Source organism: Pan paniscus, chromosome 19 (genome assembly GCF_029289425.2).
Source record: "Pan paniscus chromosome 19, NHGRI_mPanPan1-v2.0_pri, whole genome shotgun sequence".
Classification (NCBI taxonomy): domain Eukaryota; kingdom Metazoa; phylum Chordata; class Mammalia; order Primates; family Hominidae; genus Pan; species Pan paniscus.
The window spans coordinates 97,693,234-97,716,337 of NC_073268.2; the positions used below are offsets into that span (position 1 = coordinate 97,693,234).

At 65.5% G+C, this 23,104-nt stretch overlaps 2 protein-coding genes across 11 annotated transcripts in view; one reads left to right on the plus strand and one right to left on the minus strand.

Moving 5' to 3' along the window:
• Positions 1-2,415, plus strand: part of BAIAP2 (BAR/IMD domain containing adaptor protein 2) — an 81,318-nt gene extending 78,903 nt beyond the window's left edge. For 2 of the 3 annotated variants that reach the window (XM_034943079.2, XM_057300339.1), the window contains one exon: positions 1,713-2,168. In XM_034943079.2, coding sequence (XP_034798970.1) covers positions 1,713-1,782 — 70 coding nt within the window. In that variant the 3' untranslated portion in view covers positions 1,783-2,168. The other variant, XM_063599482.1, reaches the window with a different exon arrangement.
• An 810-nt stretch (positions 2,416-3,225) lies between these two features.
• The window catches only part of AATK (apoptosis associated tyrosine kinase), a 48,663-nt gene continuing 28,784 nt past the window's right edge, over positions 3,226-23,104 (minus strand). For 2 of the 8 annotated variants that reach the window (XM_008956526.5, XM_008956527.5), the window contains exons 2-14: positions 20,269-20,402; positions 16,970-17,114; positions 14,378-14,457; positions 13,702-13,820; positions 13,493-13,580; positions 12,390-12,523; positions 10,908-10,992; positions 10,705-10,826; positions 9,170-9,319; positions 6,165-8,799; positions 5,899-6,046; positions 5,374-5,571; positions 3,226-4,371 (exon numbers count right to left, since the gene is read on the minus strand). In XM_008956526.5, the coding sequence (XP_008954774.2) occupies positions 4,331-4,371; positions 5,374-5,571; positions 5,899-6,046; positions 6,165-8,799; positions 9,170-9,319; positions 10,705-10,826; positions 10,908-10,992; positions 12,390-12,523; positions 13,493-13,580; positions 13,702-13,820; positions 14,378-14,457; positions 16,970-17,114; positions 20,269-20,402 (4,079 nt within the window). In that variant the 3' untranslated portion in view covers positions 3,226-4,330. Of the gene's footprint in view, positions 4,372-5,373; positions 5,572-5,898; positions 6,047-6,164; positions 8,800-9,169; positions 9,320-10,704; positions 10,827-10,907; positions 10,993-12,389; positions 12,524-13,492; positions 13,581-13,701; positions 13,821-14,377; positions 14,458-14,591; positions 15,163-15,629; positions 15,833-16,969; positions 17,115-20,268; positions 20,403-23,104 lie in introns of those variants that run through there. The other 6 variants (XM_003831132.5, XM_008956529.5, XM_008956530.4 and 3 more) reach the window with 6 other exon arrangements.

The window sequence follows — 23,104 nt, forward strand, 5'->3', positions numbered from 1 at the left end:
CTCCTGGGTTCAAGCGATCCTCCCACTTCAGCCCCCCATGGAACTGGGACCACAGGCATGCATCACTCTCCCGCACCTGCCTATTTTTTTTTTTTTTTTTTTTTTTTGTAGAGACGGGTACACTTTGCTGCCCAGGCTGGTCTTGAACTCCAGGGCTCAAGTGGTTCCTCCTGCTTTGACCTCTCAGAGTGCTGGGATTCTAGGCAGGAACCACTATGCCCAGCCAGCCCCATTTCTAATCTCCCCAGAGCTCCCTCCGGACCCTGGGCCTGCGTAGGAACTCGGGCCACAGAGCACTTCCCTAGGAGTGGGTCTAGCCTGGCAGGCAGACAGGGCATGGGCAGACATCACTGATGGAGGTGGAATCCTCACCAGCGGGCCCCTAGGCAGCCCCTACCCAGGCCCCAGGAAGGGCAAAGCTGCACCGATCAAAGCTGAAAAAAGCCGGGGATCCAGCAGACCCTGAGGCTCCAGCACGTTGAGAGTAGATCAAAAGATCCTTTCAGCAGGGTGCCAATGCTTAGACGCCATCTTGGGAGTCTGGGAGCCTTCCGCAGACCTGTCAGTCTCTTCCACGTACTTTATTCTCTTAAAAACTCAGTCTGTAGTGTTTCAAGTTCTTAGAAAACACAAGGTCCTCAGGAAAGCTTAGGGAGCTGCCTCTGTCCTGTGCCTCTTCCTGGGCAGCTGGACGGAACCCTGCCTGCCCACCCCAGGGTTTGCTTCCGGCTGCCTGTGCTTCTTCCCGGGTAGCTGGACGGAGTCTGCCTGCCCGTCCCCAGGGTTGTTCCCGGCTGCCCGGGCTCCTGTGGACCCAGCGGTGCCAGAGGTGATTCCACTCCAGGTAATGGCTCCAGAGTCCAAGCACAGCTTTGCCAGAGCACAGTCCCGTCCCTGCTGCGTCTTCGTGTCCACGTGCCATCTGTGCTGTCACCCTTGGAGCTGCCTGACATCCCCCATCCTGTCCTGTGCTGTCCCCTCCGGGGGTGGGGACTCCAAAGAGAAAGGCTCAGGCATCCCTCTCATCTGTGCTCATCTTGTTCCATTTCAACTTCTTGTCTTGAGTCGTATTTGTGCATCAGCTATGGCCCCGGGGATATGGGGGAGGGCGCGGCACCCCTTGGGGGACAGGTGGCTGAGCCCACAACAGGTGAACCACTGTCTGGCCCAGGGGATGGCCAGCTGCTCTGCAGGGCCCATGGGTGTCCATCTGCAGCCCTGCGGGAGCCGTGAGCCTAACCTGCCTTCTCTGGATGCCCCCATGCCAGGGCTGGGCTGGACGCTCTGCCATGCTGTGTCCCTGGGTGTGGGCCTGGCCTGGTGGGGGAGCCACCAAACTGGTGTGTGCCCGGTTCAGGCCTGTCTTGAGTCCCCAGCCTCAGTGGTGATGTCCGCCCCTCACTGGGAGGTTGCGGCTGGCCTGGCCTGCCCCGCCCCACCCCGCCCACGCTGCTGGGAGGGTGATGGATCGGGGTGGGGGCACCCTGCCTTGTCTAGGGCACATAGTGGACTTGGGGGTCAGGCAGCCTTGCAGACAGCGCCTGGCCCTCCCTGCCCCGCAAAGCAGCGTCTGTTGTCTGTGAGCTCTGTGCCCTGAGATCGGACGATAGGCATCCAGCACTGGGGAATCCCTGGGGCATCGGGCAGCCCAGGTGGCACAATTCACCCATGGCTTCCGCCCTAAAAATTAAAACCACGTTTTTCTCTTTCAGGAATCCCTTTGCCCACGTCCAGCTGAAGCCGACAGTGACCAACGACAGGTCTGCCCCCCTCCTCAGCTGATGGCCACATCTGCGGTGCTGCCCATCTGGTGGCTTCCCCCGCCCTTCCCATGTAGCCTGTTCTGTCATCATCTGTGCGTTCCTGTGTAGAGAACATCCAGGCCCCAGCTGCCTGGTCTTGCCCCACTTGAGTCTGGCCTGGACTGGATTCCAGCTGTTCTAGGCAGGGCCGGGCAGAGTGGGGTGCAGGCCCCTGAAGGGCGAGACCCAATGGCTGGGCTGCCCAGGGCTGAGGGGCCGCCTCTTGAGGGTACACGCCTCTGGTCACATGGCCATGGAGCCCTGGGTACCCCTGAGTTAAGGGAGGACATTTGGCCAGCTGGTGGCTGGGAGGGGAGCCCGGCTGCCCTGCTGCTTCTCCTGCCTAATAAACAGGCTCCTCCTGCACCAGGTGTGATCTGTCCGCCCAAGGGCCAGAAGGCCGGGAGCACGGGGATGGGAGCGCCCGCACCCTGGCTGGAAGATGAACTTCCCATAAGCACGTAATTCCCTGCAGGTCCGGCAGCTACACCTGGAGTGTGGGGCCTGGTCCCTCCCCATGCCCCTCGGTGGGGCTCTCCTGGGCCCCTCACTCCCACTGGCAATGTCACAAGGGCCTCCCCTCCTGCCTCAGGCAGGCCCCAGCCCTCCTCCTTACCCAACCTCCCATCCAGAACCTTGCTGCCAGGGCCTCCTAGCTCGCTCCTGCGGCCAAAGGCCAGCTGTCAGGTGCTATGCGGGGTCACCAGCAGGGTGCCCGCTGGCAGGTGGGGGCTTCCCCGCTCCCGGGGTCTGCCCCAGGACTCCTGGGTGGACCTCCCCCACCCACCTCCGCTGACTCCTGCAGGCACTGGGGAGCTCTGCTGGAATTGGGGGTTTTAAAACTTCATTAGCAGGTTTGTGCTCTTCGATACTGTTAGGTGAAATACAGTGTGGTGAGCTGAGCTGCACTGGTGACAACAGCCCTTACCTGGCTGGGGAGGTGTCTCCAGCAGAGCTCACTCCTGCCTACAGCCACTCACACCCCGGGGAGAGGAAGCTGTAGAGTTGGCGGGCCAGGAGGGCAGTTGAGAGCTGGCCAGCGGAGGGTGCAGGGAAGCCCAGCTGTGTTCAACTCTCCTGCCTCCGCCTTCCACCCTGGGCCCAGGGACAGACAGACATTGCCCTCAGAAGGGCAGGGAGGAGGCTGTCCTGGAGAGGCCTGTAGGTCCACTCTCTTCACCCGTCCCTACCAGGCCAACTCGGCCTGCAGGAAGGGAGACCTGCAGGGCTCTACCCCTGCGCCCCCCCACACAGTAGGGCCAGAACACCATCCCCTCCACCAGGGTGTGCCGAGGACAGTGGGGAGGGGAGGAGAGGGGCAGCTTCCTCCTGGCCCCAGGAAGGGCTGGCATCGGGTTCCTGGCACAGCCCCTCCTGTCCAGGACTTTATCATCGGCAGACCTCAGAAGACAACACACAAAGGTTTTCTTTTTTTCTTAGCTTCATTTCTCTTAAAAAACAAGGAACAAGAAAACATTGCACCAGCATTCTAAGCCTCAAACAAAACACAAAACAAATCCCCCTGCGAAGCAACAATAAACTTTACATCTCTTTGGCAACAATAACTTAAAATCACCCAACTTCCATTCGCTCCAACCACAGCAGTTAGTTAGTTACAAAAATATTCCCTGTGCTGCCCTGCCCCCAGCTCCACCCCTTCCCCACCATCCCTCTCCCTGTAGGCAGGAGCCCCCCAACACTGACTGCGGGGCATGGCCCCCACGCTCCTTTGGCAGCTGGGGCACAGGACCAGATAGTGCCCCGCAGAGGGGAGCTGCCTGCACGGTCCTGCCAAGGGCACCTCTAGAACGGGGCCCACGGGGCAGGAGTACAGCCTGGAAGCCCCTCCACCCCTGATCTTTTGGGCTGCCCACAGTGGCCACAGCGGGACCCAGGTGGGAGCAGCCTGTTCCCTGTTGGAAGGGTGGGCTTACGGGTCCAGCTGAGTCAGTGAAGGGGAAACAGCCACGGACTTTGAGATAAGGGCAGCGGAAACAGGACCGACACGGGCGCCCAGGGCCACTCCTTGCCCTGAGCCACCAGGAAGCAGGCAAGGGTGGGGGCACAGGGGGTGGGAAGAGGCTCACAAACCTGCCAGTGTCTCGGGGCCATGCCTCGTCCTGGTTTAAGTGTCCTGTGAGCACACTGGAGGAGCGGCCGGATGGGGCATGCGGGTCCTCCGAGGCCAGGCAGGCAGGGCAGAGGGTGGGGGCCGCCGTGCCCAGGGGCACTGGCCCCTTTTGAGTATGTGTGTACAGACACCCACTGTGGCTCCAGGCGTCCCCAGGGGCTAGCAGCAAGCCCAAAAGCCCAGACAAATTCTGCCTCTGGGGCGGAGCATGGCCGATCTACCATCCAGGGCCTCTCATCCCACGGGCTTCTCCAGGACACCGCGTGGGGCAGAGGCACCTGAATCTGCTGCCAACAGCCACCAGGACGTGGTCCCCACCTTCTCGGTCACCATCCTCGCTGCTGCCAGGCAGGGGCTCCAGTGACGCCAGCCTTGAGGGGCAGGAGCTGCCCAGGTCTCAAGCCTCTTTACTCTCACCCCCGGCACCAGCTTCAGGTCCTGGCAAGCAGGACAACAAAGTGAACGCAGGGTTCTGAGACACCAGGGCTGCCTCCCCCGCAACTCCCACCTGGCCTCCATCCCTGGCCCACATACAGGCCGGGCCCCTTCCCTGCAGCAGATCTGGCTGTGTCTAGGTGAGAGATGGACCCATTTCTCCCACTCCTGTCACTGGACTCAGGCCAACAACTCTCAGCAAATGCCTCCGAGTCCTGTTTTACACATAAGGAAACTGAGGCCTGAACAGGAAGGGGATGGCTAAGGTCATGCAGTGGCCTCCTGGTGACCTGCCTGCTTGTTCAGCCACACAGGGGGCACCCTGCACCAGGGGTGAGGCTGACAGGCCCTTCCCCCAAGGCTGCAGCCACAGGCCAGGACAGCTAGGGAAGAGGAAGATGGCAGGGGGCCTTCTCCGAGGAGGTGGGCACTTGTCAGGCACGTGGGCAGGGGCTGTAGGGGTAGGGACACCTGGCAGAGATGAGCCCAGCCTGGGGTGGGGCGGATAGTGGAGGGCCATGGCCGGGAGCGGTGGCTCAGGCCCCCAGCAGGGCTCCACCTGGGCACCGTGGGGCCTGGGTCTGCAGGGACTTCTGGCTGGGAAGGTTCCGGTGAGAGGGGCTGCCGCAGGTCTGCGGGGTAGGGTCAGGCAGAGGAGAGCCGAGTGCAGGGAGAAGGCAGGGAGAAGGCAGGGAGAAGGCAGGGAAAAGGCAGGGAAAAGGCAGGGAAAAGGCAGGGAAAAGGCAGGGAAAAGGCAGGGAAAAGGCAGGGAAAAGGCAGGGGCCAGGCGAGGGCCAGGCTAGGTCTGGGGCCGGGAAGGAGCGGGGCCGGGAAGGAGCGGGGCCGGGAAGGAGCGGGGCCGGGAAGGAGCGGAGCGGAGCGGAGCCGGGGCTGGCCCGGCCCAGGACCTAGACGGAGGGGCCCCACCCTCGGAGCTCCGTGCCCTGCCTCCCGCGTGCCCTACCTCTCGCGTGCCCTTCTGCCACAGCCCCGCCCAGGCCTCACCTCTCTTGGACTCGGCGTCCGAGTCAGACACGTGCGTGATGGAGAAGCGGGACGTGGGCGCGGGCGACACCGTGAAGCGCGAGAAGGGAGCGGGCGTGGGCGCAGCCGGGGCGGGTGCGGCCGGGTCTAGGGCCATGGCGAAGGCTGCCTTGGCCGGCATCAGCGGGAAGTCGTCGTCCCACGCGAACCCACCACCTGCTGCCCAGGTCGCGGCGTCACTCGCGCCCACAGCCTGGGACCCCGGCCCGGCCCCGCTCCCACAGTCATGGGCCCGGGCCCGGCCCCGCCTCCCATGATGTCACGGGCCCAGGCCCCACCTCCCATGCAGCACGGACAAGGCCCCGCCTTCCGTGACGTCACGTACCAGACCCGCCTCCCATGACGACACGGGCCAAAGCCCGCCTCCCACGCGTCAAAGACCAGGTGCTCCTCCCATGATGTCACACATTAGGCCCCGCCTCCCACACAGCACGGACCAGGCCCTGCCTCCCGTGACGTCACGGGCCCAGCCCCACCCCTGCTCACCCTCTTCCGCTGTGGAGCCATTTGGGGAGCCATCAGCCTGCTGCGGCCGGTTGGGGGCGCTGGGAGAGCCGGGGCTCCCCCTAAGGAACGTGGGGGGCGATTCCTTGGCGCCCGGGAAGGGCTCCCCGAGCTCCCGGGTGGGGCTTTCCTGGAGGAATCAGAGAGCACCAGGTAGCTCGGCCGCCAGGAGCCGCGGCCGCTCCCACCCCTTCCTGCGGGAGCGCGACCCCCCAGCCCCGGGCAGACCCCGGGTGGCGGCGGCCCACCTGGTCAAAGAGGTAGACGGTGACGTCGTCGAAGAAGGACACGGCCTTCTTCTTGCGTTCCAGGTCCTCGCAGAAGGCCTCGGACAGCAGGCTGGGCATCTTGAGCAGGCTGCGCAGGTTGCGCGCGCTCTGGCTCTCAGCCACCACCACGGGCACCGGCGGCGCGTCCTCTTCGCTGTCCTCGCTAGGCTCCTGGACGCTGTAGCAGCGGAGCTCCTCGTCAGACTCGCCGCTGTCCTCACTGTCCTCCTCCTCCTCCTCCGGCCGGCCCTCCAAGGCCGCAGGGAGGCCGGGCAGAGCCAGGCGGAGTGGGGCTCTGGGGGTGCCTAGGCCCCCCATCCGCTTTTGTGGGGCCGGCCCTGACAACAGTCCTGGGGGCCCCTGGAACTCAGAGCTGTTGCCTTCTGATCTCAGCGGAACCGGGGTCAGCAGGAAAAACTGGGAGCAGCTGGGGCTGGGCCCAGGCCGCACCTCGGCTGGGCCTTGGGGCTCCGGAGGCTCTGGGACCAGGCCCGAGGGGCAGGTGCTGGGCTCTGGGGAGGATCCTTCAAGCCGCAGCAGTGGGGGCAGCACCTCCCCGGGGCCAGAGCCTTGTGCCTCCCCGGAAACCCCAGGCCTGAGGGAGACCTGCTCAGACGGCTGCCCAGTGCTCGGCAGGCCCAGCTCTGGCCCGGGGGCTTGGTCCCCGCCGCACTTCTTCTCTGGGCCTGAGGTGGCCTCGGCCTCGGCCTCAGCCTCCAGGTCTGAGAAGTAGGCAGAGTCTCGGTAGGGATTCTTCTCGTTGAGGCCACTGAGGGAGGTGGAGAGCCGCGTCTCGGGCCCGGGGCCGGGGCCCTCACCCTCTGAGGCCAGCTCCTCAAAGGCCTGGGGCTCACACCCTTCCTGCGCCTCCTTGAGCACAAACTCAGGGGACTCATAGTTCTCGGTGTCATAGCCACTGTCCAGCGCTCGGGGCTGCCCTCCAGAGGGGCCAGTGGCCGACGGGCTGAAGACCTCATAGCCACCATCACTGGCTGAGGATGGGATGTCCAGGGAGTCCAGGGAGTCGGGGGTCCCCACCTGCTTCTGCAGAGAGCGGAAGGCTGGCACCACATCCAGCCTCTCGGCCTGCAGGCCGTCGCTGGACGTGTCGGTGAAGATGCCTGAGGTGGCCTCAGCCGTGTCCTCATCCTCGCTGCTGGGTGCCTCCACCTCGGGAGAGCTGCTGCTGCCATTCAGGACAGAAGCCAGCTTGATGGCAGACACCTCGCCACCAGTAGCAGGCGTGGGAGAGTCAGGCAGGGCATCAGGGGCGTCAGGGGCACTGGCCTCCTCCGAGGGAAGTGGGGCTCCCTCCTGGGATGGGGAGGGGACGGAAGGAAGGGGCAGACAGGGTCCGGCAGTGCCCTCAGCCTCCGTGGCAAGCTTGGGCTCTGCCTGCGGGTGGTCACCCCCACTACCGGCTGTCTCTGTCCAGGAGGGTGTAACCAGGCAGGGAGCAGGTGCCAGGCCCTGGGCAGAGCATAGATGAGGGAGGCCGGGGCAGCAGCCTGGCTCCTGGGCAGAGGCTGCCTGGAGCCCAAGCAGAGGCTCTCCAGGGTACCCCGGCTCGGGGGAGGCCCGTGGGGTCTGCTTTGGACTGGGGCAGCCCTCAGCGTGGCAGCCCGCAGAGATGGGGTCCCAGGACTCTGGACAGCGGCTGCCGCTGTTGTTGTTGGCTGACACGTTGGAGCGCCAGTGTCCGCGCTGGGCGGCCCTCCGCGCTCCCACCTCCTCTAGCTCATCCTCGCCAGTCAGCGGCAGCGGGGGCGCCCCTGAGCTCCCCAAAGGGGACGTGCCCAGTGGGTCCTCGAAGAAGGGAGGACAGAAGGCGGCCACGCCCCAGTCTGCATCCTCCGCTCCTCCCTCCGCCAGACTCAGGGGCCCCGCCGAGGGCGAGGGAGAGCGTGAGGGGCAGAGCGGGTCCCGCGCCAAGCTTCTGCGAGGGTAGTGGTTGCCGCGGCCCCAGGGGACGTCGACGGGTGGCCCGTGGCCCAGCAGCGGCTCCACGGCCAGCGAGGCAGCAGTGCTGCCGTCAGAGTCGTCGTCCTGGTCCGCGGTGGCAGGTGGACTGGGGGCGCAGCCGGCGCAGTCAGGGTCGTGGCCGGCGGCGGGTGCGGCCTCCTCTAGGCGGATGAAGTACTCGCTGCCCAGCGACGGGCTGTGCGCGCTGAGCACCGGAACCACGCCCGGGGGCGCGCCGTCGGGGGCGCACAGCTCCTGCAGGCGTGCGGTGCGGCCAGGGCTCAGCGTGGCCGGGAAGGCCTCCGCGCCGCGGCCCGCCTCCCACTTGTACTCAAAATTGAGGCCTCGGCTGGTCTCGGTCACCGTCAGCACGTCGTCGCCGTCCGCGTGGAAGCCGTCGCCCGCGAACTGCTCCAGCAGCGGGAAGGACGAGGCAGCGGCGAGCTCCACCACGCCGCCCAGCATGGGCCCCGCCGCACCGGGCCCGGGCCCCACGCCGCCCCCGCCGGGCCGCAGAGAGCGCCAGCGCCGTTCAAACTCCTCCTCTGCTTCGGTGGCGCCCTTGGCACACAGGTAGGACAGCAGCAGGTGCACCTCCTCGGCTGTGGGCCGCTGCTCGGGCTGCAGCCAGCAGAACTGCATCACCTCGTACCTGCGAGGAGGTCCCCCGGGGGCCACGTCAGAGGCAACGCTGGCCAGGAACGCGTCCCTGGAGCAGGGATGGGGGTTCCCCTAACTCCCAGTGTCTTGGGGGCATTAAGGGTATCTCCCACTTAATTGACACCCCAAATCTGCCAAGGCAAGCCCAGCAGCGTGGGAGCAGGAGGTGGGCTGGGCACTACCCTTAAGCCTTCCCTCCCTGTACACAGGGGTGCAGAGGTGGCGGGTGGAGGCCCTACCAGAGGGGAGGGGAGACCAGGCAGGGCTGGAACGCCAGGGGGTCAGGGTGAGCCGCCTCTGCCTGGGGATCAGGATACCCCATCTCGGCCTAGCTGTCCGGGACAGGGCAGTGGGGCCCTCACCAGCGGTCCGACAGGGTCAGCTGCAGCTGGGGCTTGGGCAGCTTGAGCTGCTGCTCCCGGACCGTGTACGCCAGCACCTGCTGGTCCGAGTGCTGGGGATAGGGCTGCGTGCCCAGCTCAAAGAGCTCCCAGATGGTCACGCCCAGGGACCTGTGGGGCGACAGCCGTGAGCCAGGGCTGGGCACAGCCTGCCACAGCAAGAACCGCGCAGGATCCCCGGGGCGCCGAATGGGGCAGCTCCCGCCATCACGCCAGTGCCTCAGGACCGGGGCCTGGTACCATACCAGCCGCCCCTCCCTGAGGACAGCGCTTCCTTTCAGCAGGCAATGTGCACCCTGCCAGGCCCAAGCCCAGCACCTGTGGAGCCTGCACATAAAGGCCGGGCTGGCCGAATCCATCTGCTTGTCCGCTCATTCATTCATTCACTGATGCGCTGAAGACCAGACACTGCCCGGTGTGGGAGCTGCCCTGGGGGAGCTGGAGGGCGGGCGTGGAGCCCAAAGCAGAGTAGGGCCCACACCAGCAGGGGGCTGAGGGAGGGGGCGGGAGGGGGAAGGAAGGGGAGAGAGGGGACGCCTCAGGCCAGCATGGGCAGGGCTGGGTAACAGGCAGGGGTGCACAGAGCGTGCAGGCGGGTAGGGTAACTGGGGTCTCCTTCCCCGTGGGCTGTGGCTTCACCCAGCCACTTTGGTCCCTGGCTGTCCCAAGAGGCTGCAGAGTGAGACAGAGGTGATTTGGCAAGACGTCACCATGACCTTGGCCAGAGCCCTGTGACTGGAGACCCCAGCCAGCGTGCAGTGGGTGGGCAGGCCAGGAAGGGGCACCTTGGTGGAGAGGTGAGGAGGGGACAGTGTCCATGATGGGGCAGTCAAGTGGCTTAGGGGAGGCCCCAAAAGCTCAGGGAGGGGGCCTGGCCCATGGGATCTGAGAGTTCCCCAGAAGCAGAAGGCGGCCAGACCAAAGCCCGGGAGTGGTGGAAGCAGTGGGGGAAGCAGCAGAGGTGAGGGCAGGAAGGGGCGCCCACCCCAGGGCAGACCACTCCCCTGGGCGGCTCGGCCCTGCCCCTTCAGAGTCTACACCAGGTGTGAATGAATGCTCCGGGCTAGGCGCTCAGGATGGGGGCTTCCAGGCTGTGGTCGTGGGAGATCCCAGCACCACCGTCAGCCCCTCTGCCTGGCACGGCCTGACCTACACTCCCGTGAAGGCAGCCAACACCCCACCCGGACCCTCTCCCCAGGGACAGGTACTCACCAAGGCCCCCATCCCAGGACAGAACCCCCGGCATGCTGAGGACAGGCTGTTGGCCCTGTACGTATGCCTTGACCCCACCATGGGGTCCCTGGGGCACCCTGTCAGGGTGGTATCTCCCCCAGTGTGGGGTCGCCACCCAACCAGCCACTTGGGCTGCTGGCGTGTGGCCACTACAGGTGGCTCCGGCAGCCCCCCGACCTCACTACTCATGGCCATGATTTGACATGGGTGGGCAGGTGGCACTCGGCCTTGGCCCCTCACGGTGCCACCAGGGCCGCACTCACCACACATTCCCGCTCTTGGTCTGGTCCACGACGAGCAGGTTGCTGTGCACCTCGTCCACCAGCTCTGGCGCGATCCAGCGCAGAGGCACCCACAGCTGGTCGGCAGTCACGAAGTAGTCCTCCTGTTGGCACAGGGACAGGTCACCCCTGCCAGCGCAGGCCCTGCCCCTCATGCCCAGCCCAGCCCACCCCACCCCACTCACTCTGTACTTGCAGTGAGCCAGGCCATAGTCACCAATCTTCACCGTCAGGTCAGCCGTGAGCAGGCAGTTCCGCAGGGCCAGGTCGCTGCAGGCAGGGTCAGGGGCAGGGTCAGCAGGGTGTGCCGGGTGGGGGCAGGGGGAGGGTCAGTGGGGTGTGCCGGGCGGGGGCATCCAGCACAGGGTCCTTTGCCAACACTTGGATGGCTTACAGTCCAGGCTGGAAGGGGCGTTGGAGACACTGCCACCCCCCATCCCTGCCCAGGGCCCTACTCTGTGCCCAACCCTGAGACCTCGGGAGGAACTGTGTGCGTGGGCCTCAAATGTTACAGTGCAGAGGAGAATGGGGCCTAGAGAGGGTGAGAACCTGCCGGAACCCTCCCGGACCGGTCCACGCTTCTCCAGGACCCTCTCCTCCTAGCTCTACTACACTATCACTCTCGGCTCCCCAGGAGGTGGGAATTGATGGGGAAACTGAGGCCTGGAGTGTCCCAGGGGTCCTGCCGGCTGCCAGAGTCCAGTTTTAGGGTCCAGCCCTACCATGCCCACTCAGAGCTGGAGCTCACTCTCACTTGAGCCACCACTGGCCCCAGGGTTGGGTAGGGTCTGGAAAGAACGCAGGTTACGCCTGGCACTACCTCCAACCCAGCCTGCCTTGGCTGCTGGCTTTGACCCCTGCCTGGCTGGTCACGTGGGTGTGAGGAGGCACAGGGTACTGGGTAGATATGACCACAGCTGCCGTATTACTTCTGTGCTCAGGACTCAGGGTGGGGACAGAGGCCAACCCAGCCTGTCCCTCCCCACATAAAGCCCATGTCTGCGTGCCAGGGGATCGCTACAGAGCCATGTGTCCTGGGCCTATGGGGTGGAGTGGGGTGGGTTGGGGTTGGGGGCAGGGCAGCTGGGGCCCGGCAGGCAGGTCGGGAGGCTGGCAGCTGCCCTCTTCAACAAAATCACTGATGCTGGAGTCGCCTGAGTCATCACTCAGCACCAGGATATTGTTGGAGAGGACAGCCGTGCGGCGTCTGGGGCTGACGGGGCCACGTGTCCTTCGCCACTTCTTCCAGCATGTCCCCCCGGGGTCCCCAGGGGCTGGGCATCCTGGCCCAAGCAGGACAGAACCCTCCCTCCAGGGTTCTTCGAAGCAGGGCCTGCTAAGCCCTCCCTTTGGGGCTTGAGGGAGACAGAGTGTGGGGTTGGCGCGGGGCTGCAGGGTGGTGGCTGACTGCCTCGGGGACAGAGAACAGGCCAGCTTGACAGTACGCGTCTCTTCGTCTAAACCTGCAAAGTGGGTATCAAACCATCGTCTTCCCAATTTTTCAAAAACGTCATAAAATCCCTTTGCATAGTGGTTGTCTGATGCTGCATGAGATGAACCTGGCCGGTCCTCGCAAGCCCCCTGAGGCAGGACCCACCCTATGCCCTTCCTTCAGGGGAGGGGCCTGGCCTAGGGCTTCCCGGCCGCTGGCCCACGCCCGCCCTCACCTGTGCACGAAATTGTTGCGATGAAGGTGCAGGACGCCACAGGCCACCTCACAGGCCATGCGCTGCAGGGTCCGGGGGTCGGGCGCCATGGACTCCGCCACCCGGCAGCTCCGCAGGTAGCCCTTGAGGTCCCCCTGCAGAAAGGGGGTGTGGCGCAGTCACCAGCAGGCTGGGGGCTGGCCACCCTGGGAGGTCCCCACCTACCTCCCCAACTCCTCCACCCCTACCCACAGCTGAGGGACAGCAGCTGCCCAGAGCAGCCTCGTGCCCTGCACAGTGGCCAGCACCCAGCAGTTCCTGGAGGGGGGCCGTGTCCCCCAGGGCTGGGCTGGACTGAAGCCTTCCTCTCCACTGCCCCTCAGCCAGCCCCGGGCAGCAGGAGTCCCTTGGCCTGTGGTAGAGAGAGAAACACAGGGCCCAAGTGGATCTGCTTGATGGAATCTGGGGCTGGTGGTCGAGGGTTGGCCGGCAGCCCCTGACCTGCCGAAAGCCCAGCCCCGGGACGGTCAACGTCAGGAGTCCAGACGCCAGTGTGTGAGGGCCCCTGTCCCGAGGGAAGCCAGCAGGGGATCCAGCCCAGCCACAGACAGCCTCGGCTCAGTGCAGGAGCTGTGTATGTGGAAGGGGGTGGGGGGCAGGTCTCGGGGGAGGGGGGGACGGGTCCCCGGGGCGGGGGGCGTTGATGGGCAGGCCCAGAACTCCAGGCAGCCTGGGGAAGTGGCCAGGCCCAGCCCCCCATGGCAAAAGCAAGCCTGAGTGAGGCCGTGGAGCCCAAGTGGGCCAGTGGCCCCCCCCCCAGTTGGCCCAGGATGCCTCCTCCCGAACCACAGGGCACACGAGCAGATGACCAAGCAGCTGGCAGCTCCCCAGGGGTGCAGGGAGCCCCAGCCCAGGCCTGTTCTGTGCCCAGCCCCCACAGTCCCTCCCTGGTGAGGCTAGGTCTCCCCATCGCCTCCTCTGGAAGGTGGTGGGGCAGGGTCCCTGGGTCTTGGCTTTAGGGAGGATGTGAGGCCCCCAAGGAGGGGGTGGCACCAGACACTGGCAGGGCAAGGGAGGGCCCTGGCTCAGCAAAGACCCCAGCATCCCCCCGGGCAGCAGCTCACCAGTGGGCAGAACTCCATCACCAGCAGGTAGGGTGTCACCTCGGCGCACTGGGCCAGGCACTGGAGCAGGTTGCTGTGCTTCAGGGCCCTGCGGGAGTGGACAGGCGGCCCCTGACTTGGGAGGAGGTGGGGAGGGGGAGGCGGGCTGAGCAGGGGAGGGAGAGGAGGGGGCCGCACAGCATGGGCCTTTGTGCCCGGTGGCCTCCCACCTGTAGGGCTGCACCTCCTCCAGGAACTGCATCTGCTCCTGCACGCTGGCACTAGCCTGCAGCTCCTTCACCACCACCTGGGCACTGCTGATGCCAGAGTTCACCTCCCCCAGGAACACCTGTGGGACAGACAGCATCACCCACGGCTGCTCCGCCTCCACCGGCCCCGGCTTCCAGGCCTTACTCTTCTCCCACCCGCCCCACGCCGGCCCCCAGGACAGGACCCTTCTCCTCCTGTGCCCCGTCCACTCATTGCAGGGTGAGGTGTGGCTTCCGGATCCCTCCCGGCAACCCTCTGGCTGTAATATTCTGAGTCTTTCGTGTTACTCTCCCCACAAGGTCCCCCGCTGCCCTCTCTCTCTCTCTCTGGGGGTTTGAAGTGAGGAAGAGGGACCCAGGTGTCTCGTTTAGGCCAGGGTCAGGGGAAGGCCATGAGCAAGAGGCTGCTCCTCTCCCTCCCAGGGCCCCTCCCCAGGTACCTCTGACCCCAGGACCCCCTAGGGAGAAGGGGATGCAGCCAGATGCTGAGGACCTCCCTGGGGAAGGGTCCAGCAGGGCCCAGAGACCGAAGAAGGGACCATCGGGGCTGGGGTGGCTCCTAGGAGGAGCAGGTCTGCAGCCCTGTGTCTCTTCTGCCTTCCAGGCGAGAGTCCTCCCTCCCAGGCGGGACACGTACCTTCCCGAACCAGCCATGGCCGATTTCCTTCAGGTACAGGAGGCTGTGCCGGCCCACGTCCGTGGACTTGAGGAGCTGCACTGTAACCAAGCAGGGGGTTCAGGGACCCAGTGTGGCCTCCGCACCCCCCAGCTTCCTCACCCGGCCCCTGGAGGGGCTGCCCGCTTGGCCTTTTCTGGGAAACTATCCTGAGTCCCTAGCACCAGCTGGCAACCTTGGGGCCACCATCAGGAGCCAGGGTCTCTTGAGAGCAGGGGCCGCTGCTTCCCAGAAAAGCCACGGAGCTGCAGGCTCCATCCGGGCATCTTTCTGGGTAGGTCTGGAGAAGGTGCCTGAAGCCACTGGGATAGCCGGGCCAGGGACAGCAGGGCCCGGAGCTGGACCCGTCACATGGGCTGCACCAGGCAGGCAGTGTGGCTGAGCAAGAGGCTGGGGCCACGGCACAGAGAGAGCACCGGAGCGGCCCACCCCCACCCTGCCGCAGGCTGGCATCCCACGCCGGGCGCACCAAAGGCTCCTTTGTTGGGGGCTGCTTGGCACAGCCCCGCACGGAGCACACTGGCCCATTCTCCCCAAGGGCCAGGCCGGGTGAGGTCAGCGGGAGGAAGGGTCAGTGAGGCCCGGGACGAAGGGGCCAGCGCTGGCAGAGCCCACTCATGCCTGCCCACGCCCCGAGGGATTCCCCGAATTCTGCTCCCACGTCAACTGCCCAGAGGGCTGACAGGCCTGGGTCTGAGCCTGGCTGCCAGGAGAGCCCAGGGGGAGGGGGCTCCTTCCGGGGCCTGGAGACCCAGAGAATGTAGAGGTGGGGCAGGGCAGAATTGAGCGTGTGGGCCCACCGGGTGCTGTGTCCTGAGCCCAGCCTGTCTGGGCAGCCCTCTCTCACCCTGGGGCGCCCAGGCCCACACTGTCCCTGAGCAAGTGTGGGGGTCCTGACCATGGGTGCTGAGACAGTTCAGAGGCCCTGGGCACTGCCGGAGGCAGCGGGCAGCCGTCCTTCTCTGCAGTCCCCAGCGGGTGGGGCCATTGCCCAGGTTTCTCCCCGCTGACCTCTGGGGCTACTTTTCTGACCTCACCCCAATCTCTCTCCTCCCTGGAAGCACATTCCCCCCCCCAGAAAACTGAAACCAGAGCTGCAAAAGTAGAGAGACAGGTAACCAGTGCCTTCTTTCGGGCCCCTGTTCGCCGACCCCAGTCCCCACAGCAATCCTCCAGAGGTGGCTCTGAGAATCTTCGGGGGCCAGGCACATACCTGCCCCTGGACCCAAGGGCAGTACCCCCTCGGATGGTCCCTGGCAGCTTCCAGCAGGGTCAGCACAGGGCTCAGGGACCCCCACAGCCATCCGGGAAGGTCCGAGGGCCTCACGCTCTGAGTGGGTGGCTGCAGTCCTCGGCGCCCGCCCACAGATGTACTCGAGCTCAAGTGCCAGCCCTGATTCCTGCCGAACTGGGAACCTGTCCTCCAGGAGATGGGGCAGAGTAGGACAGGCATTGAGGCCTTGGCTCCAAAGCTGGGGGCTGGGGGCCCTCTCTAGGTCCCAGACCAGTGCCTTGGGCCTCTCAACCCACGATGAAGGCTAGGCTCTCAGGGCCCAGCCAGGCACAGTTCATAGCCAGCTCTCAGGGTCCAGCCAGGCACAGCTCAGAGCAGGTGAGGTGGCCTGCATGGCACCGCAGTAACAGGCCCTGGTGCCAACAGAGCCCCAACAGGGCTGGCAGGGGCCCCTCCCACTGGCCTGATACCCCTCCTGCCTCTGTGTTCCCAGAGGAGCTGGGGATGGGCAGTGATGGGGGAAGCCTCAGGCTAGAAGCTTCCTGGGAGGGGGCTTGAGATCTGATAGCTCTGGAGGGACCCGCACCCACCACCTAGGCTCCAAGACAGAACTGGGAGGTCCTGAAGCCTGGCCATTCACCCCCAAACTCCCCAGCACGTCCGCCCCAGGTGAGTGGTCGGCCTAGGACCCTAGGATGGGGGCAGATGAGGCTGTGGCTGAGGCCCTGCCTGCACCTGCACTCCTGGGTCAGCCCCACCCCTCGGCCCCTCCTCCCAGCCTGAGTGAAAGGCTGATTCACCACCCGCCCACACGGGCCCCACCAGCGCCCCTCCTCCTGCCATGCACAATGGAACCCGTGTCTCTGAAGGGCTGGTGCTCAAGGGGGCAGGAATCTGGGGTCAAGCATCCCTGGACTGCAGAAGAGCCCCTGCCCCCAGCACATGGCCATGTCCAGGACCAGAGAGCCCGCACCCCTGCCCCAGTGCCCACCCCTGCCCCGTGCCCACCCCTGTCCCTGTGCATAGCAGCCCCTTGGGCAGGGGAGGCTGGAGGCCGAGGGCTGTCCTGGACCCTGCCAACCCCTGGCCGGCCCCCAGGCCCAGAAGAAAGAGGTACATGCACCTTTGGCCCCACAGTGCGGCCTGTGACGCAGCCACAGGGAGTCCAGGGCTGCACACTGCGTCTACCCCACAGGCCACTCCCAGCCCTGTGCTGCCCCCACTCCAGAGCTGAGTCTTCCGGTCTCCCCAGATCACACCCAACGCCCAGCACCTGGGCCCCGGAGGGAGGCCACCCCATCTCCCCACCCAGCCCTCACCTGAGCGCCCAGGCTGCTTGGCCATGGGCAAGGAGACCTCCGTGAGTGGCAGGACGTACACGTCGGGCCCGTTCTGTGCTGCCGTGGCCGGGGAGCCCTGTGCCAGGTCAGCCGCGTACTCGTCCCCCTCCGCATTCTCAAACTCCTGCGGGCCGGGCCGGGCATGAGCGGGGCTTCTCGCAGGTCAAGGAAGGGTGTGGCTGGGCCTGGAAAGGCCCCTTTCTTCCAGGGCCGAGCTCCCAGGGCAGGGCAGGAGGGGGTGCTCGGCCCAGAGTTGGAGCCACCGCCCCTGCAGGCCAATGGCCCAGCACCCCTGCTAACTGCCCTTCCATCTGTCTCCTCTTGCTGACCCCCACGCCCCCCACCAGAGGCTCAGTTGTTCCATGAGGGGCCAGAGGCAGATCCCAGAGCCAAGAGGACCCATCTCAGACTCCAGAAAGGGCGCGATGAGCTGTAGGCACCAGCGCCTCAGCCTGGCCTCAGTTCCCCCATCCCTCCCTGGCGGGCAGCCCAGGCTGAGCCCCACCTTGGGGCCTGAGGGTCTAGAGGCAGGGAACCAAGGGACAGAGGTGAGGGCACCCAGGCCAGCTGGCCCTGCCCATCCAGAATCAGCCCCCAGCACCTCTCAGTCACCCACATCCCCAGCAGCCCCTCACCCCGGGCCGTGCCTGGGGTCCCACCCTCCCATGGCGCAGCTTCGGGGACAGGAATTCCATCACCCCCTGCCCCACAGTCCTGTGGGAGAAGCAATTAAGTGCCCCCACCCCTGCCGGGACAAGGAGCATTCCTGGATGTCTGGGAGCCCAGAGCCAACCGGCCACCTTTACCCTGGGCAGCCCACCTGCCACCGCCATCTGCCCCAGCAGCCTTGGACCTTCACCTGGTGGCCACACCACCTCCGGAGCTCCCAGGACTCCTTAAGAGCCTGGCCCCGTGCAGCCTAGGGCTGGGCCACTCCCTGCCAGGCTGCTACTTTGAAATGTAGAGGCCGCACCTGTATAGGGGATACCCCACCCCCAAGTCCAGGGCACATTCCTGCGCTGAGAGCCAAAGTCTCCAAAGTCCTGGGCCCAGCTGAAAGCAATTGCTCCAGGCACACAATGACAGCCCCAATCCCTGAGCACTTGGTACAGCCTCTGTGTCCCTCCTCACAACCCCCAGTGCCCTGGTGGGGAAGCTGAGGCTCAGAGGGGTCAAGGGACTTCCAGCTGGATGCTGGCCAGCACCCGGGCTGGTGAGTCCGAGGACAGGCAGGTGCAGTGGGAGGGGAGGCCTGGGCTCCTCACACACTACGTGTGACCCTGGGGACGCCTCCCTTCCCTGGGCTGCAAAGAGAGGGGTGGGTGGCTCTGTCGGTATTCCCGCAGGCCAGGCCCAGCCTGCACTTTCGGAGCACACAGCCACTCAGGGATGGGGGACGCAGGTGCTGCGTGGGCAACTTCCCCTCCCCAGGACCCAGAAGACCACCCCAGAAGCCCCCTCTTGGGCCCTCCAATCCCAGCCCCGGCCCGGCCCCACCCATCTGGGCTTTGTAGAGGGGCCCAGGACACAGATGCTGTCTCTCCCTGGGGTCGGGCCCGGGCTCCAGGCATTACCTGCTGCCCGGGGGCCAGCCGGGTCCTGCCGATACAGCGTGCAATCAGGTAGCACAGGGTCAGCATTGGGGGCCTGCCCAGCCCCTTCCCTCAGCACAGCTCCCCACCAGGGAGCCCAGCGCAGGTCCCCAAATCCCAGGAGGGAGCCCAGTGTGGAGGCAGGACTTCCCAGGGGCACACTGGTGCTGGAATGTTCCGGGCACCATGTTCCCAAGGAGGTGAGGAGGGCGCAGGAGGAGGAGCTGTGGCCAGCCCTTGTTTGGGGCCTTGTTCTTACAGTGCCCCGAGGAGGGGCCACTTATACAATAGCCCCACTCGTCCCACCCAGGCCCCACCTCCACTCCTGCTCCCGCCAAGACCTTGAGGCTCTGGCCTCGGGATCCCCAGGAAGGCGCCTGCGCCGCCTGGCCTGGTCCCTGGTGCCAGCGGGTCAGGGGTACATCCCAGGGCAGGGTGGGGGCTCTGGGCAGGAGTGCAGACCCCACAGCCTGGGGCCACAGCTTTGTCCCCCAGTCACGCAGCTCCTCACTGGTTGATGGGGCCTGTGGCCACTTCAGAGGGCTCTGGAAGGTTGAATGGGCTGGAAAATGTGGCCTTTAGAAAAGGCAAAAAGGCCACATCCAGCACCGTCACCTGCCAGGCCAGCGGGACAGGTGGGCAGAGCCAGCTCCTTGGCCCATTCTGCGTCATGACATACCAGGGGCAGGGAGGACTCTGGGACTGTCTCCCAAATGGGGGTGATGCCAGCTGAGGCCTGGGTCACTTAGCAGGAAGGCCCCCTGAGACACGGACGGGGTGCTGTGCGCGCCTCGGAATGCCTCCTCCCACCCTCCGCCCTCCCTGACTTCTCCTGGCGTAGGAATCCGACTCTGGCCCAGGGGTGGGGCTGACCCCCGTGGGCGTGTGAACCACCGGAGGTCCAGGCCAGGGTGTCATTTGCTCATCAGCAGGAATGGGACCCGTGGAGACTCTGGGAGGGGGAGGCGATGCTGGCCGGGGTTCCTTCTGCCTGGCCCTCCCTGCTGCTCAGAGTTACAGCTGGAGGTGGGCTGGAGGTTTGCAGGGGGAGGAGCAGTGCTTGGCACCTGTCCTTGGCCAGGGGCCTTGGCCTCCAGAGGGGCAGCCTAGTGAGGCCAGGCCTCACCCTTGGCGGGGCTCCCTAACCAGCAGGCTGGGCTCTAGCATCACACACTGTCCCCTCCAGAGGGCAGAAGATACCCCGCGCAAGGTGACTCCAACTGGCAAGAAGGTCCCTGTGCCGGGAAGCTTGTCTGGGCAGCCCGGACTCCCCTTTGCAGATTGAATTCGGAGGGACGTGAGAGCCCCTTGCAGAGGCAGCTCCTCCACCAGGAGTCGGGCCTCTAGGGAGGCAAGCCCCCTCCCACACCAGCTCCAGAGCCCCCGACGCCCCCTGCAAGGCTGTCCTCAGCCTGCGTGAGTGCTCGGGCCCAACCCCAGGCTGGAGTGGGAGCGTCAGACCACGCCCCCACCAGAGGGCCTCAAAGTCGAGGAAGCTGGGGCAGGTCCCTGAGGAGGAGCTATGGAGTCCCTGGGCCAGGGTCCACGTGGTCCCCAGGTGGCCCCACAGCAACTACGGCCACCCAGCAGCCAGGCCCCGGGAAGGAGGGAAGCTCAGGGTCAAGTGGACGCTACAGGCCTCGCCTGCGGGATCCCACGGCAGCTCCCGCGGCCCCCAGGCCTCACCTTGAACCCGATACCGCCCTTCTTACAGCACAGGCAGGCCAGCATGAGGACGATGACGGCGAAGAGCCCGGAGAAAGACACAGCCACCACGGCGAGAGAGGATGGCCAGGACAGCTCGCTGAGCGGGGCGCCGTCTGCGGGAGAGCAGTGCGGTGAGAGTGGCCATGGCTGAGGGCCGGCCAGGCCCCTGCCCCTGCTCTGGGCTCCACAGCCCCACCTGGACTTGCTGCATTCCAGGCTGGGCCTCAGCACCCTGACCTCTCACCCCAGACCCCACACCTCACAGTGTGGCGAGCAGGTGGCCAGAGCCTGCAGTCCTGCAGCCAGCCACTGGACACCACCCTGGCTTCGCCAGGGGGACATAGGGTTGGCAGAGTGACCAGAGCCTGCCCAGTTCCCAATTCTGGGGTTCAGATACCCCTGAGAGGTCAGGGTCTCAGGGGCTACAGGGGGACCCCCATCTCCCTCCCGGATCCCAGTCACCCCACCTTGCCCCTCTGGGGCTGGGAAGGGAACATGGACTCTGTCAAACACGGGAGACCATGTTGCTGGCTGCTATCTGCTGGCCACACACCAGGCTCTGGACAGCGGGGGCTCAAGGCCCTTCCAGCCTCTGAGGTGCGGGGACCTCACTGTCCCTGAGAAGGTGGTGCTGCCTCTGCCAGGCAGCAGGGCTCCCGTGTGCCACCTGCTGCCTCGAATCCGTCCCCTTGCCAAACCCACTGCCAGGCCCCTCTGGTGCTGCTTCTGTCCTGGGAACCATGGGGAAACCCTGTTCTGCAGCTGCTGGTCCATGGAGCCCCTCATCCCAGAGGGGACCTGACAGTACAGCATCCCTCCCAACGTCGGAGTATTGAGCTGAGCCCGGCTTCCAAATCAGGACACCTGAGCTGAGCCAGGCTTCGAGAAAGCTCGGTCCATCTGCTGCCCACAGGATGGCATGGTGGGGGCCAGCCTTGGTGTCCCCTGGGCAGGGGAGGGCACACTGACCCGCTGGCTCTATCCCCTGGGCCTGCCCCGTCCCACCGCACCCAGCTCCAATCCGTGCCCTTCCCTAGGAGCTTTCTGTCCGGCTGCCCTCCACTTGGCCCTGGAGATTTTCCGGCCACCCCCAGTGCCTTTTGCCACTGAGCACCTGCAACTTCTCAGCTCCCAACACCCAACACCCCATCTCCTGGCCCAGCACACCCCCAAAGGTGTTGTCATCTCTACCCCACTGGACGAGCCAAGAAATAGAGTCAGTGTGGGCAGGGCTGCCCGAGGTGGCACAGCTGACCTCATCTGGCATGCTCTGCCAGGGCTGCAGGCTAATGGGGCATCTGGGAAGGCTGCCTGGAGGTGGCGTGAGCTAGAAGACAGTGAGGGCAGCCTAGGCTTCCTGCTCAGGTCTCCAGGTTGTTCCCCACACACGAGGAAGAGGGAACCAGGACGGCTTGGAGTGAGGACCAGACAGGGCCGTGGGGACCAGGAGGCAGGGGGCGGCCAGCAAAGCAAGACCTGGGTCACCGGGGAAGGAAACCAGCTCTGCCACATGTGGAGATGAGCCAACGGGTAGGGCCGTGAACAGATGTCATCCCAGGCGAGGTTTCCAGGATGTGCGGGCATGCGTGTCATGTGTGTAAGGACACCCTGCACACCGGGTAAGCCCCCCTGTGTTCTCATACCCCAACGGCAGGAACACAGGCAGGGGCTCACGAGGCACTCAACAGGCCCCGCCCTCCAAAGCAGCCAGCGTCCTCCGGAACTGCGAGTTGCCATGGTGCCCATCTCCCAGGCTCCATCTGGTGCCCGCCTGGCATCAGTCCACACCCCTCTAACACCTTCGCCCATGCCCTCCTGGCCCCTCTCCTGGCGGGCCCTTCCCTCATGGGACACACTGGATGAGTGAAGGAACCTATTTGTGGCCTTTTGGGGCCAGGATCTGGCCTCCTGTCCTCAGAGCCAGCAGAGCCCTGGGGCTGGACAGGCCACCTGCTGGGCAAAGAGCAGCCCCAGGAGGCCCGACCTCAGCCTCCCCCTCAACCTCCCCTTCGGAACCAACCTCGGCCACCCTGGGCTCCCCTCCCATGGCCCCATCCCCTCCCTGGTCCTCCCCCGAATGGAGGCAGCTGGCCTCAGCCTTCCCACCGACGACCTTTTCAGACCCCACCTCAGCCACCCTGGGCTCCCCTCCCAGGGCCCCATCCCTTCCCTGGTCCTCCCCTGAATGCAGGCAGCTGGCCTCAGCCTACCCCACCTCCAGGACCCCACCTCAGCTACCCTGGGCTCCCCCCAGCAAGATGCCATCCCATGCCTGGTCCTTCCCCGCACTGAGGCAGCTGGCCCTGGGGCACAGCCCTGCTCTGAGTCCCCCCTCCCCTCTAGAAGGCCCAGGTCCCAGTGCTGGGCGGCCATGGGGGGTCATTCAGCACCACGTGCTGACTCAGTGGAGGGCAGAGGTGGGCAGGGGCACCAGGCAGGCCTGCCCATGAGCACAAGGTTGTGTCCCTGAAGGTGGATGTGTAGGGGTGGGGGACTGGCCACACAAGCCAGCCAGAGCCAGAGGGTTGCAAGGAGAGACGGCACACCTAGGCTTTCAAATCCACAGAAGCGGTCAGTTTCTGGAGTCCCTACCAGTGCCCAGAGCAGCAGAAACCACAGCGGTTCCCATCTGAGGGTCAGAGCGGCTGTCCGAAGCTCCAGAGACCCTCCCTCATCAGAATCACTACCACCCTTGCCGGGCGCGGTGGCTCATGCCTGTAATCTCAGCACTTTGGGAGGCCAAGGCGGGTGGATCACTTGAGGTCAGGAGTTCGAGACCAGCCTGGCCAACATAGCGAAACCCCATTTCTACTAA